This window comes from Oncorhynchus masou, chromosome 5 (assembly GCF_036934945.1).
Source record: "Oncorhynchus masou masou isolate Uvic2021 chromosome 5, UVic_Omas_1.1, whole genome shotgun sequence".
Classification (NCBI taxonomy): Eukaryota; Metazoa; Chordata; class Actinopteri; order Salmoniformes; family Salmonidae; genus Oncorhynchus; species Oncorhynchus masou.
In genome coordinates this window covers 75001605-75014464 of record NC_088216.1, presented here as the reverse complement: position 1 = coordinate 75014464, position 12860 = coordinate 75001605, and the positions used below count along the sequence as shown (strand labels likewise).

The window sequence follows — 12860 nt, the reverse complement described above, 5'->3', positions numbered from 1 at the left end:
CAACTCTGCTTTTGAATGAGCACACCTCTGGAGCACACAGGAAACCATTTGGGACTCTTCATTCATGGAGGAAACTAAAAGAGGCCTTTTGGAAGGAGCTGGTTGAACTCTGGGGAGTTGCAGAAGCACCACGACAGAGAGGAAGCTGGTCTGGAGACTACATAAACAGGGACATAAGGCAGCAGCACAGAGTGAACAGCACACATGAGATATGATATGAGTGTTCCCAGGGGACTTTCCGGAACAGAAAACACTGAGAATTAACTCATAAAGGAGACGAGGGAGACTCATTAATTAAAGGATGACATTTATTTAATTCTTCATTTTCTTTACAGATATCTATATACACATCTGATTCTTCAGATAAACCAAACTAAGAGATTATTGGAAAGCATTGATTGCCCACATCCTCTGACACTTAACACCAAGCCGAAGGGGGCGAACCATAAAATAAATAACACACACGCAGATGTAAGCACACAAAGACACACACACACACACACACAATCTTATGGTTTCCATCGTTGACATGTAGTCTGGTCTCAGATCTGTTTGTGTGGCTTCTATAAGCCCTGTGAGGGCAAAAATAAAACAGGCTTGATGAAGGGACTCAGCATCAGGAAGGCATGTGCTTTTGGACGATGAGAGAGACTGACTGGAATACATAGATATGAACTATCATATAACATTTATACCTTTATCTTCAGCCCAGACGCACACCCCAATTCAACTAACAATATTTATAATCAATAATAATAATTTGTCCTCCAATGTTTACATATATACATATGCATCACACTCAGATAAACATTAATTGTATGATCAATTTCCCTTAAAAAATGAATGAAAAAATCACTAATTTCATGCTCCTTCTCTAGGATACTATACAGACTGGCAGACCAATTTGTGGCCAGAATTAGTGTGCAAAAAAAGTATTTTCCTACAATACGTCATCTTTTCAGTCAGGCATATCCCACGGCCCCTGTCCCTCTTAACTTTGGTGTGATCACCAGAATGGGGTTTCTCAGCTCAATGAACTATAGGAACAGGAGTTTTTCCTAACTACACGAACTGACAAGGAACAACTACTGGCAGATTACATTTTGACCCTCAATCAGTGTTTGAGCATCAGTTCCTCATTCACTCGGTCCTGTAACGGTCGGCTCAGTAGCAGGGCTTCAGGGGCCCGTCACAGCAGCACAGAGTGGCTGGCTCTAACAGGCCTCTAACAGTAGCTACAGCTGCATACCTTCTCCACAGACACTGGGAACAGCAGCAAAGCAGTCTCCCATCAGGAGAAATGTACATTTCCAGGTTAGGGTTCAGGAGATAAAGGTCAGAGGTTATTGATAAGGAAAGGGTGAAGAGTATATGAAGAGTCAAAACATCAACTGTTTGTAAATGCTTTAAACTCCAGCAGACGATTCATGCAATGAAGGAATCTACTGATTGTTTACATACGGTATGCTTCTGTAGGATGGGTGAATGAATAACAGGTACAGAAGACATATGTCTCTGTTTATGTGAATGTAGTCAGGGTACTCAATGGCTATCTGAAGAGACTAGTGTCTATGGGAATAGCATCTATTTATGATATACACATCTATCTGCACAACACCTCCCACACTAGCATGGTTACCCAGGTAGATGGAGATGCAGGATTAAGTGAAAGTTAGCCGCCTGAGATAGAGGGGTTATTTCAGCGCTGGATAAATAAATTAGGATAGAGAGCTCAGGTCTTCTTCTGTTGCCTCCTTAGCTCAGCAGAGCAGTTCTATGAGAAACACTGGTGTACATCCCTGGGACTGATATGAGAGGAGTCTGAAGATGAAGACGAACATAGCTTTACCCCAGCATCTCAACCCTACTTCCCAACCCAAGCATACCCACCCGTCTCCTACCCTTCTAACCCACCCTCGACCCTGGACAGAAGGCATGCAGGGACAACCTGAGAGTTGATATCGTAAACATCAAGTAATGGAACATTCCAAATGATCCATCCACCATGGAGCGTTGTTTTGAATGGTAATGTCTGTTCTAGTCCATCTGAATCTTTATGCAGGGGCGCTGGGGCAGATAGAGCAGGGTGAGACTCATACCTTAGTAAATACATAAGTAAGTAAATAAGTAACACTTGCAGTAGCAGCAGCAGCAGTATAATCTTAAAAACATAATCGGACCAAACTGAGATTCAATGTAACATTAGGAGGCCCATCAGGTCACATTGTCAGACCAAATGAGATATCTGAGCCCAGAGGGTCTGTCAGTTCATCGTGTCTTTCACCTCCCAGGGAAACACTGATTATGTTCCAGAATCCTGCCCACTCACCCTTTAATCAGTCCCCTTTTCCCTTTCCATGCTTTCTCAAGCCCTCCTCTCTTCTCAAGGGGGGTGGGGAGGAGGGATGGAGGGGGGCTGACCGTGTAATGAGGGGAGAATAGTAGTCTGTGAGCTTCAGTGGTCTCCTGTCTCTCCCTGGGTCAACAGAAGGGTGAGGGTTGAAGGGTCAGGGTGAGAGATTAGGGATGAGGGATCAGGGTTGATGCTCGCATAGTGCCTTCTGCAATCTCTGTCGGTAAGCTGTGAATCTCTGCTCCACCAATCGCACACGCTCAGTCTCCTCCTTCTCCAGAATCACCAGGAAATTCTGCAGCTCAGGAACTGAAAACGCATGCCACTGAGAGGAAGAGAGAGAGAGAGAGAGATGTATTAGTGATATTAAAGAGAATGGTTTTAGGACACACAGTATGTGTGCATATGTGTATGTGTGTGTGTGTGTTTGTCTTACCTCCACCTCTCCGGTCTCATTCTCCTTGAGGACAAAGCTGAGCAGCTCAGGGTCTGGCCCTGCCACCAGTCTCAGACAGAGAGGACACTCCACCAGAGGAAGTTTCTGGAACAGATCTACTTAGACACACAGCAAAGGAAAGACACATCAGGTTCCACGTCCAGGCTATTAGCATATTATCAGATATCTTCAGACCTACACTCAGTAGGACCAGAAAGTATATGTGTATATAACTCACCCTGTCCATCGCGGTGTGTCTGTCTGTAAAGGGCAAACTTGCGTGGGTTATCCAGCACCATAAACTTCTTCAGCAGGCCCTGTATGACCTCCCTTACTGTGGTAGTACTACTGATGTGGAGTTGCTTCACACAGTCACTGGGAAGGTAGAACGACGTCCGCTTGTCACTCAACCCCGCTCCCTCTCCCTCCTGGCCCTCTGACACCGTCATTAGTCGACCGCGTCTGTCTGGCTTGCCTGACAGTTCCTCTAATCCCGCACCCTCCACAGCAAGCACTGTGACTGGCCGACTCAGCCTGAGGTGGACCTTAATGAAGCCAGTGTACAAACCATCAGCAGCCTGAGTGCAAGAGAGAGTAAGATGCCTGTGTGTCAATTTTGGTAAAATCAGATTGAATACTTCACACTAGTACCCATGTGTATACGTAACATGTTGTAGCACTCACCAGTTTCATGCCATTCTCTGAGACGTTAGAGTTGTAGTCCTCTATCCTGGCACACACCTCTTTCTCTGACAGAGCCTTGGGTCCTCCCTCCTGTTCCTCTTTGACTTCATTCTGCTGAAACACAGAGAGAGAGACAGACAACAGACTGTGTGAGAAACAGGAACTGCAGTACAGGAGGAAGTTGAGAAAGAGAGCAGTCATTTTGACTTAGACCCGAGGACACCTTGACTTCCTCTCGGATGGTTTCATGACGTTTCCCCTCATTCGGCTGCTATCACTCTAAACAGCAGAGGGTGCTAACTTTCAGAAACACACTGACACAGGAGTACACACACACACACACACACACACACACACACACACACACACACACACACACACACACACACACACACACACACACACACACACACACACACACACACACACACACACAGGCTTCTGGACATTGCCTATTGGGCTATAACATTTATAGAATGTTGCGTGACTTCATTTTTGTCTCCCTCTCCCCTCCTCCCTCCCATTCTCTTCCTTGCGCTACTCCTCTTTCCTCACATCCTCCTGCCCTCCTCCCCCAAGCCATCCTCATCCTCCCTCCCTCCCCACAACCTGTCCTCCATCCCTCCTCCTCCTCTCCCTCCACTTATCCTCTCCATTCTTCTCCACCCATCCATTCATCCTCCCTCCCCCTTCCCTCCACCTGTCCTCCCTCCCCTCCATTTGTTCTCCCTTCCCCCATCCTCCTCCTCCCTTCCATCCACCCACCCATCCTCTCCTCTTTTCCTTCCTCCACCCATCCTCTCCTCTTCTCCTTCCTCCACCCATCCAATCTCCAATCTCTCCCACTGCTAGAGCCACAGAAAAGCACAAACCTCCACCTCCCCCATGCAGTGTGACTGTAGGACTCATCTTGAGACTCGCTCATCATGAGGTTGGGGGAGAGAAGGGAGAATGGGGGAGAGAAGGAGAGATGAGGAGGGAAGAGTGGAGGCATGGTTGCTGAGCAACACAGAGTTTGACTGGGTTATTTCTAGATGCATCCTCTGATGCTGTTTGGCTTCTTCTCCTCCTTTTCACTCTATTCTTCTGGGACTTCGGTTGTGTGTGTGTGAGTGAGTGAGTGAGTGAGTGAGTGAGGGAGTGAGTGACTGAGTGAGTGAGTGACTGAGTGAGAGAGAGAGAAAAGGGGGGAAGACCGAGAGAAAAAGAGATGGATCGAGAATAATACATTTATGTATGGGAGTCCTCAGGGCGTGAGGGGAGTGTGTCTGCTTCATTCAGTACAGTCGTCTTGTCCATTGTGTGTGTGCAGCATATCTTTGCTTGCATAAGCAGAGACAGGGTCAGTCTGACCAGGATGTTGTCTCTCATTTCTTCACTCTGCTCCTCTCCTCCTCCATGAATATGAATAAGGACATCTTCTTGGGTGGAGAGTTATGTTTGTTGTGTGTTCAGTGTGTGTGCGGCACCTTTCCATGGCAGGGTTTAATGTGTGTGTGTTCATCTTGACATAAGAGTTAGAGTTAATGAAGGGAGAATGTAGTGGGAGTTTGGGCAAACTGGTCTAAATGTCAGAAACTGATTATTTCTAAAAGGACCACGAGACTAAACACCACTTTAACACAAAGACAGTTTACAGTTGAGTCATTTAGCAGACGCTGTTATCCAGAGTGACTTACAGGAGCCTTGCTCAATGACACGTCAACAGATCTTTAACCTATTCAGGTCGGGGACTCAAACCAGCAACCCTTCAATTACTAGTCCAATGTTCTTAAACCGCTAGACCACCTGGTGCCCCCAAATACCTTGAAACAGCATGAAAATCCCTGTGACACAGAAGCTAGAGGATTGGCACAGAATTCTTACTGTATTATGTGCAACACAATGTCTGCAGATAGTGTGCATATTCCTATAGCTTGCTATTTGGCATAGAGAAGCACGTTGAAGACGCACACCTCCCTCACACATAGGCCTATATCTGTCTGAATACAGATGTGCTTGGAGGAATGTGCGTGGTGGATTCAAGGGTCACCGTTGAAAAATCCTCCTTCACTACTTCTTAGTTCTGGAAAACAATCAAATCTCTCAGGAATTCCTGTGTTTGTGTCTTAATGTTTGCTAGCTGCTAAATATAGTCCCCTCCCTTCCCTTTGTGTATTCCTATAGAAGAGAGAGTGACAATGGAGAAGTAGAATAATACTGACACTTCACCCTTGCCGGTCCAAGGCCCACCACACCCACACAGAGCTCAGGGACAGAGAAAGTGAACCAGGAGAGAAGACTCACAACCAGACCCACAGGGCTCCCAGGAACATCCACAGTCAGGGAAAGTGCACGTGACATGGCTCACACATGAGATGTTGCTGTTGTTCTCACGTTGACAGGATCAGACAGGGAAGGTCATGTGATCACTCAGGGGGATGTCACAGCGGGCGGAGGAGCAGACGCTCTCAGCCTTTGACACACACGCAAGTGGACGTTTCTCAACAAAGTTGAGAAAGAGAGCAGTCATTTTGACTTAGACCCGAGGACACCTTGACTTCCTCTCGGATGGTTTCATGACGTTTCCCCTCATTCGGCTGCTATCACTCTAAACAGCAGAGGGTGCTAACTTTCAGAAACTCTACACACACACACACACACACACACACACACACACACACACACACACACACACACACACACACACACACATGGCCTGTCCTGTTTTGAAACAGCAGAGGGTGCTAACTTTCAGAAACACACTGACACAGGAGTACACACACACAGACACAGACACAGACACAGACACACACACACACACACACACACACACACACACACACACACACACACACACACACACACACACACACACACACACACACACACACACGGGCTTCTGGACATTGCCTATTGGGCTATAACATTTATAGAATGTTGCGTGACTCTTCATTTTTGTCTCCCTCCATTTTAGAACCCCTCCATGTGAAAACACAGTGTCATCCGAGGCTGCAGTGTCACCCCAGAAACACTACGAACAGATTCAGGCCTTTTACTGTAGCCTCTGCACCACACACATTCAACCTTTACTCAACTTTCCCCACAACCGTAATAATGTAAGTGAAGTGATACAGAAAGTTCCAGCACTTCAGTGTCATCGAAGGGCACCAGAGAAGAGAACATTCTGAAATAGACAGACCTTTAAGTGTCTGTGAGCACATGCGTCCTGATACTTGACTACCTAACTCTACCCGAGCTGTACTCTCTTCTCAGACTGTGTCTCAGAAACGTCAGTTCCACATCTTTACCGTAGCAACACCAAATTCCTCTTGCGGTATGATGGCGGTTCACCAAACCATTGATCCCTGAGCAGACTGCTGCAGTAGAGGAAGCACACAGGAGAGGAGACACACTTAGCTCCCCATCTCTTTGATAGCCAAATTAACTACTGTAGATGAGCTGTCACAGCTGAGATAACAATGAGCAGTGAAGATTACATTAGAGAGGGAGGGAGGGATGATTAGAGAGGGATGGAGAAAGATTGGGAGATGAGAGTGGTGTGAAGAGACAGGCACAACTCTGTGTGGAAGCTATAACCCATGCCTCATTTCCTCTTTTCCAGAAGGCAGATACCATAGAACGTGGTTTTTGTGTGTGTGTGTTTGTGTTTCGTGGTGCATGCTTCTGGTTTCATACTTTCATCCAGTGTTATATCTGCACCCTCATCCCACTCTCTTCTCCTGTGATCAGAAAGCGCCAGGCACAAATATACACACACACAGTCTCTCTCTCTGTGTCTCTCCTTGCTTTACACCCAAACAGACGCCCCACAAGTCCTCGACTGGCAGCTTAATTAAATAGTACCCGCAAAACACCAGTCTCAACGTCAACAGTGAAGAGGCGACTCCGGGATGCTGGCCTTCTAGCCAGAGTTGTAAAGAAAAAGACATATCTAAGACTGGCCAATAAAAATCCAGGAGTCGCCTCTTCACTGTTGATGTTGAGACTGGTGTTTTTCTGGCCATTTTGAGCCTGTAATCAAACCTACAAATGCTGATGCTCCAGATACTCAACTAGTCTAAAGAAGGCCAGTTTTATTGGTTCTTTAATCAGAACAACAGTTTTCAGCTGTGCTAATATAATTGCTAAAGGGTTTTCTAATGATCAATTAGCCTTTTAAAATGATAAACTTGGATTATCTAACACAACGTGTCATTGGAACACAGGAGTGATGGTTGCTGATAATGGGCCTCCGTAAGCCTATGTAGATAATCCATAATAAATCAGCTGTTTCCAGCTACAATAGTCATTTACAACATTAACAATGTCTACACTGTATTTCTGATCAATTTGATGTTATTTATTGGACAAAAAAATGGATTTTCTTTAAAAAAACAAGGACATTTGAACGGTAGTGTATATGTTTTTAAAAATAATATAATGTCTGAGGAATAATAGTAGGACTGGGAGTAGGAGGAAAACAGCCCTAGATCCTGACGTAGGTTTCCACATTATGGTCAGGGTTTGGATAGCTGATTCCAGGTATGTGGCTGGCGCCATTGTAGACAACAGAAAGAGTAAAGTGACACACACAGGGGAGGACTGCCCATCTGGCATTTCGGGCAAATGTCAGATGGGAAGGTCAATTTTTAGCCCAGTGGGCCTGTCTAACTTAGGCTTTTAGCGCAAAATTATCCTTAGCTGGCTAATAACGGGGGCCTGGTGTGTTAAAAATGCCAGGGATGATTTTCAGTCCCAGTCCGCCCCTGCAACACAAACATTAGTGGATTATGTCAGAGAGTACAGGAAGACTGTTTTTCATTTTCAAACGCTAGTGGGTGACAGGGTGGTTTTCCTGTACAGGGCGACTGCTTCTACAGAAGTACTAGAGCACGGCAATCATTCTTGCAGTATATAGGGAATTGATACCTTTCAGTCATGGTTTAAGACTGGGTCCTTTGTTTTTGCGTCACAAGAGTCTCCACCCTGGCAACCCAAACTACACAAACAGACAAACACGGGCCGGGTCTGAATTATTTTGTGACTGTGATCTTTCCAAACCAGAGAGCAGAGGCACCGCATGTATTAAGATAACACTGACAAAGGCCTCTGTGTAAGTGTCTGTGTAAGTGTCTGTGTAAATGTCTGTGTAAGTGTCTGTGTAAGTGTCTGTGTAACTGTATGATTGATTCTAAAACAACAGAATCTCTATGCCTTCTGTTCTAATCAGCAACACTTCCCTCCATACGCTGCAATATGTGTGTGTGTAGGTGTATGTGTGGGTGTGTGTGCATGTACGAGTGTGTACAGTATGAGAGAGAAGGAAATGCAGTCCATTAAAAGCCTTGAGAACAGTCTCCCAGTGGGTGTGTGAGAGTAGAGTGTGGAGGCGTTTTCTGCACTAACATGTTGAACCCAGTGCCATTTATTTAAATCCATGGCTCTGGTAGTACCTATTATTCTGTAAATCTGCAGCTACACAGTTACAGTCCTATGTTATACAACTGATTACTATTCATATGAACAAACAAACAAGCCTCAAACATTCCCCTCTCTGGCGGAAGACGGCACCACCGCTGTGTAAAAATGAAAGTGTGTATATGTGTGTCCCGTGGAGTTCGAACTCAAAGCAGAATCAGTAAGATCCGCTGTTGCTACGGTTACCTTGTCCAGCTGAACTATTCTAAGGGAAAAGAAAGGGAAAGAGAGAGGGAGAGAGAGAGCGAGAGAGAGGGAGAGAGAGAGCGAGAGAGAGGGAGAGAGAGAGCGAGAGAGAGGGAGAGAGAGAGCGAGAGAGAGGGAGAGAGAGAGAGAGAGAGAGAGGGAGAGAGAGAGAGAGAGAGGGAGAGAGAGAGCGAGAGAGGGGAGAGAGAGAGCGAGAGAGAGGGAGAGAGAGAGCGAGAGAGAGGGAGAGAGAGAGCGAGCCCTTAAGAAAATCTCACAATCAAGGACAGGTGTGTGACTATGGAACTAACTATCCTGTTACTAAGGAAACAACGACAACAGCTGATGGAACCATTAACATATAGCTCCTATACAGCCCTTTCAGATCTAAGTCATGAAAAACTGTCCTAGAAGGTCTCGCTCCTACAAGGCTGCATGGATAGCTGATTGATTATATGGCAGAGGGATCTCTGTCACACATGTAACCGGTGTGAAATGGCTAAATAGTTAGTGGGGTGCGCGCTCATAGCGTTTCAAATCGGTGACGTCACTCGCTCTGAGACCGTGAAGTAGTTGTTGCTCTTGTTCTGCAAGGGCCGTGGCTTTTGTGGAGCGATAGGTAACGATGCTTCGTGGGGGATAGTTGTTGATGTGTGCAGAAGGTCCCTGGTTCAAGCCCAGGTAGGGGCGAGGAGATGGATGGCAGCAATACTGTTACACACATGCAAGAATGCATGTACACACACACAGTAAAACAGGCGTGAGGTGTGTCTTCAAGGGTCCACCCGAATATCGAGACACGATCCGGGACCCGAGTGGGTCTGGATGCAGAATTCTAAATAATGTCTGGGTTGGATCTGATATGATTGTCTCGGGTATGTTCAACTGACTTATCTGGAAGGGACCGTACAGATCCGAACATGACTGCTGCAGTAGACAGTTTATCATTTATACTACTGCTCTTGCTTTTCACGAGAGTGGAGCTTGTTGTTGTTGTTGGCCAATCATCAAAGCGGCAATTGGACTACAGCCATATTGCCTTGTTCCTTGTGTGGCAAAAGATAGGACATATCTAATCAATGAAAGATGCAATTAAAAAAGACGGAATTAAAGTTAAAGGAGAAGGATAGACTACAACAACCAAGAGCCAACAGGTAGGCTGCTACATATTCTGAATGGAGTTTTTGTGGTTTGTAACTGTAGGATTGAAAGCACATGCACTGCAACTTCAGTTAGCCTAGCTAGCTAACATTTGATGTAGTCAAGACAGGTACTACGTAATCATATTTGATGATAAATAACCTTGCTAGTTGTCCTCATGTCCGTTCAGAACGGGTGTCTATATTTCCCAAAAATATTTATGCAAAGCCCCAGGCTCATTTTGGAACTTTTTGGACCTGTGAAGAACTCTAGTGCCTACTTCCTCTTAGCTCAACGCTTCTCCTTTTTCAGCTGAATATTGTTGACATCAAAACTGACACAACCCCTCCCTCCATCTCTTTGTCTGTGTCGTACCTTAACCAGCTTTGGGGGCTGGCGGAAGAAGGTGGTTTTTGCGGTGAAGAAGGTGAAGTCTTCTCCCTCCTCGTCCAGACTGCAGTAGCCGCTGCTCATGCTGTTGCTGCCAGTCATTTAGGAGTTAAATACGAGCCCTCGGCTGCCTATAGACACCCAGCAGAGCCGCAGGAGGAATTCTGATTGTTCCCAAGGAGGGGATTCTCTGTTTGTAGAGGCATTCAGTAACACACACTGTTCACAATGCTCAGTCCTAGAGCTCTTCACTTCCACTCTGAATCCACAGCCAGTCCCTTGGTAGATCAGTATACGGACACACACCACTAAAGCTCACAGTCCAAGTATTGCTCAGTTCTCTCAATACAAGCATCCACTGCCGGTCGTTCACAGTCCTGTGTCTGTAGCTATCCAGATAGGCTTGGACTACAGGATCAGGGGTGAAGAGAGAGGGGAGGGGAGGAGAGGGGAGGTCGGCTTAGATTTGGGTCCGTACAGCGTTCCACCAGAGAGGCTTCAGGAAATCGGAGAGCGCGAGTAGAGCTGTGTCACTTCCTCCTGTCATGTGTGCTCTGACACCGGTATCACACACACATGCCGGTGTCACAGAGTCAGAGTATCAAAGCTTAGCCTCCAATTACAGCACTGCTCACCTGAGAATGCCTCACAGACACACATGCATACACATGCAGACACACACACACACTTCTTCCTCAACCCCCTCCTACCCTACCGCCGTGTGTACTGAACAGCTGATAAGAGCCGTGAAAGGGTGCACACACACACAAATTACTCTAGCAGGCTACTGCTGCTTAGCCATACAGGCACACGCTCACACATCAATTACTCTGACAGGCTCTCTCACACACACAAACACACTCCGGTAGCTGTAGTTCAGGTCAGTGGCTCCAGGGCAGGCTGCAGTGTCCCTGTGCTGCAGTGTCCCTGTGCTGCAGTGTCCCTGATTCTTGGGAAGAAACCTTGGCTGCTGCAGGCATCTGACGTTTGCAAGTTCATCTGCAGCCACACACAGATAAGCTTGTGAATGAGAAGACCTTACTCTTCTCCTCTCTTGTTTCACAGAGACAGGCAGAAAAGCTGTAGATCTCTCTCTCTCTCTGCCGAGCTACACAAACACCCTCTCCTCTCATCCCCTCCTCTATTCTTTCTCATTCTGCAAGCAACGGCACCCTGCTCAGCCCAGCCACTTCCTCTAATAGAGAGAGAGAGAGACACCATTGTAAATTCCATCTATATTTATGTTTATTTATTTTCCCTTTTGTACTTTAACTATTTGCACATAATTACAACCCTGCATATAGACATAATGACATTTCCTTATTCTTCTGGAACTTTTGTAAGTGTGTAATGTTCACTGATATTTTTGTATTGTTTATTTCACTTTTGTTTCAAATCTATTTCACTTGCTTTGGCAATGTAAACATATGTTTCCTATGCCAATAAAGCCCCATAAATTGAAATTGAATTGAAATCCATAGAGACAGCGACAGAGACAGGGAGAGAGAGAGAGAGAGAGAGAGAGAGAGAGAGAGAGAGAGAGAGAGAGAGACAGGGAGAGAGAGTGAAAGGGAGAGAGACTGGGAGAGAGACAGGGAGAGAGAGAGAGAGAGTGAGAGACACAGAGAGAGAGAGAGAGGGTGAGAGAGCCAGGGAGAGAGAGAGTGAGAGATACAGGGAGAGAGTGAGAGAGACGGAGAGCGAGAGTGAGAGAGACAGGGAGAGAGAGAGTGAGAGAGATGGGGAGAGAGAGAGTGAGAGAGACAGGAAGAGAGTGAGAGAGACAGGGAGAGAGTGAGAGAGACAGGGAGAGAGAGAGTGAGACAGGGAGAGAGAGAGTGAGAGAGAGAGCGAGAGTGAGAGAGAGTGTGAGAGAGACAGCGAGAGAGAGTGTGAGAGAGACAGGGAGAGAGAATGAGAGAGAGAGGGAGAAAGACAGGGAGAGAGAATGAGAGACAGGGAGAGAGAGACAGGGAGAGAGAGAGTGAGAGAGACAGGGAGAGAGAGAGTGAGAGAGACGGGGAGAGAGAGAGTGAGAGAGAGGGAGAAAGACAGGGAGAGAGAATGAGAGAGAGAGGGAGAAAGACAGGGAGAGAGAATGAGAGACAGGGAGAGAGAGACAGGGAGAGAGAGTGAGAGAGACAGGGAGAGAGAGGGAGACGGAGAGAGTGAGAGAGACAGGGAGAGAGAGTGAGAGAGTGAGAGAGACCG

The 12860-nt window shown here is 46.5% G+C and overlaps 1 protein-coding gene across 5 annotated transcripts in view; it reads right to left on the bottom strand.

Annotated features, from left to right (window-relative positions):
- Positions 1-290: 290 nt before the first annotated feature.
- LOC135540241 (ras association domain-containing protein 5-like) overlaps positions 291-12860 on the bottom strand; it is a 46590-nt gene continuing 34020 nt past the window's right edge. For 2 of the 5 annotated variants that reach the window (XM_064966768.1, XM_064966770.1), the window contains exons 3-6: positions 3474-3587; positions 3028-3367; positions 2790-2905; positions 291-2678 (exon numbers count right to left, since the gene is read on the bottom strand). In XM_064966768.1, coding sequence (XP_064822840.1) covers positions 2535-2678; positions 2790-2905; positions 3028-3367; positions 3474-3587 — 714 coding nt within the window. In that variant the 3' untranslated portion in view covers positions 291-2534. Of the gene's footprint in view, positions 2679-2789; positions 2906-3027; positions 3368-3473; positions 3588-10634; positions 11783-12860 lie in introns of those variants that run through there. The other 3 variants (XM_064966771.1, XM_064966773.1, XM_064966769.1) reach the window with 3 other exon arrangements.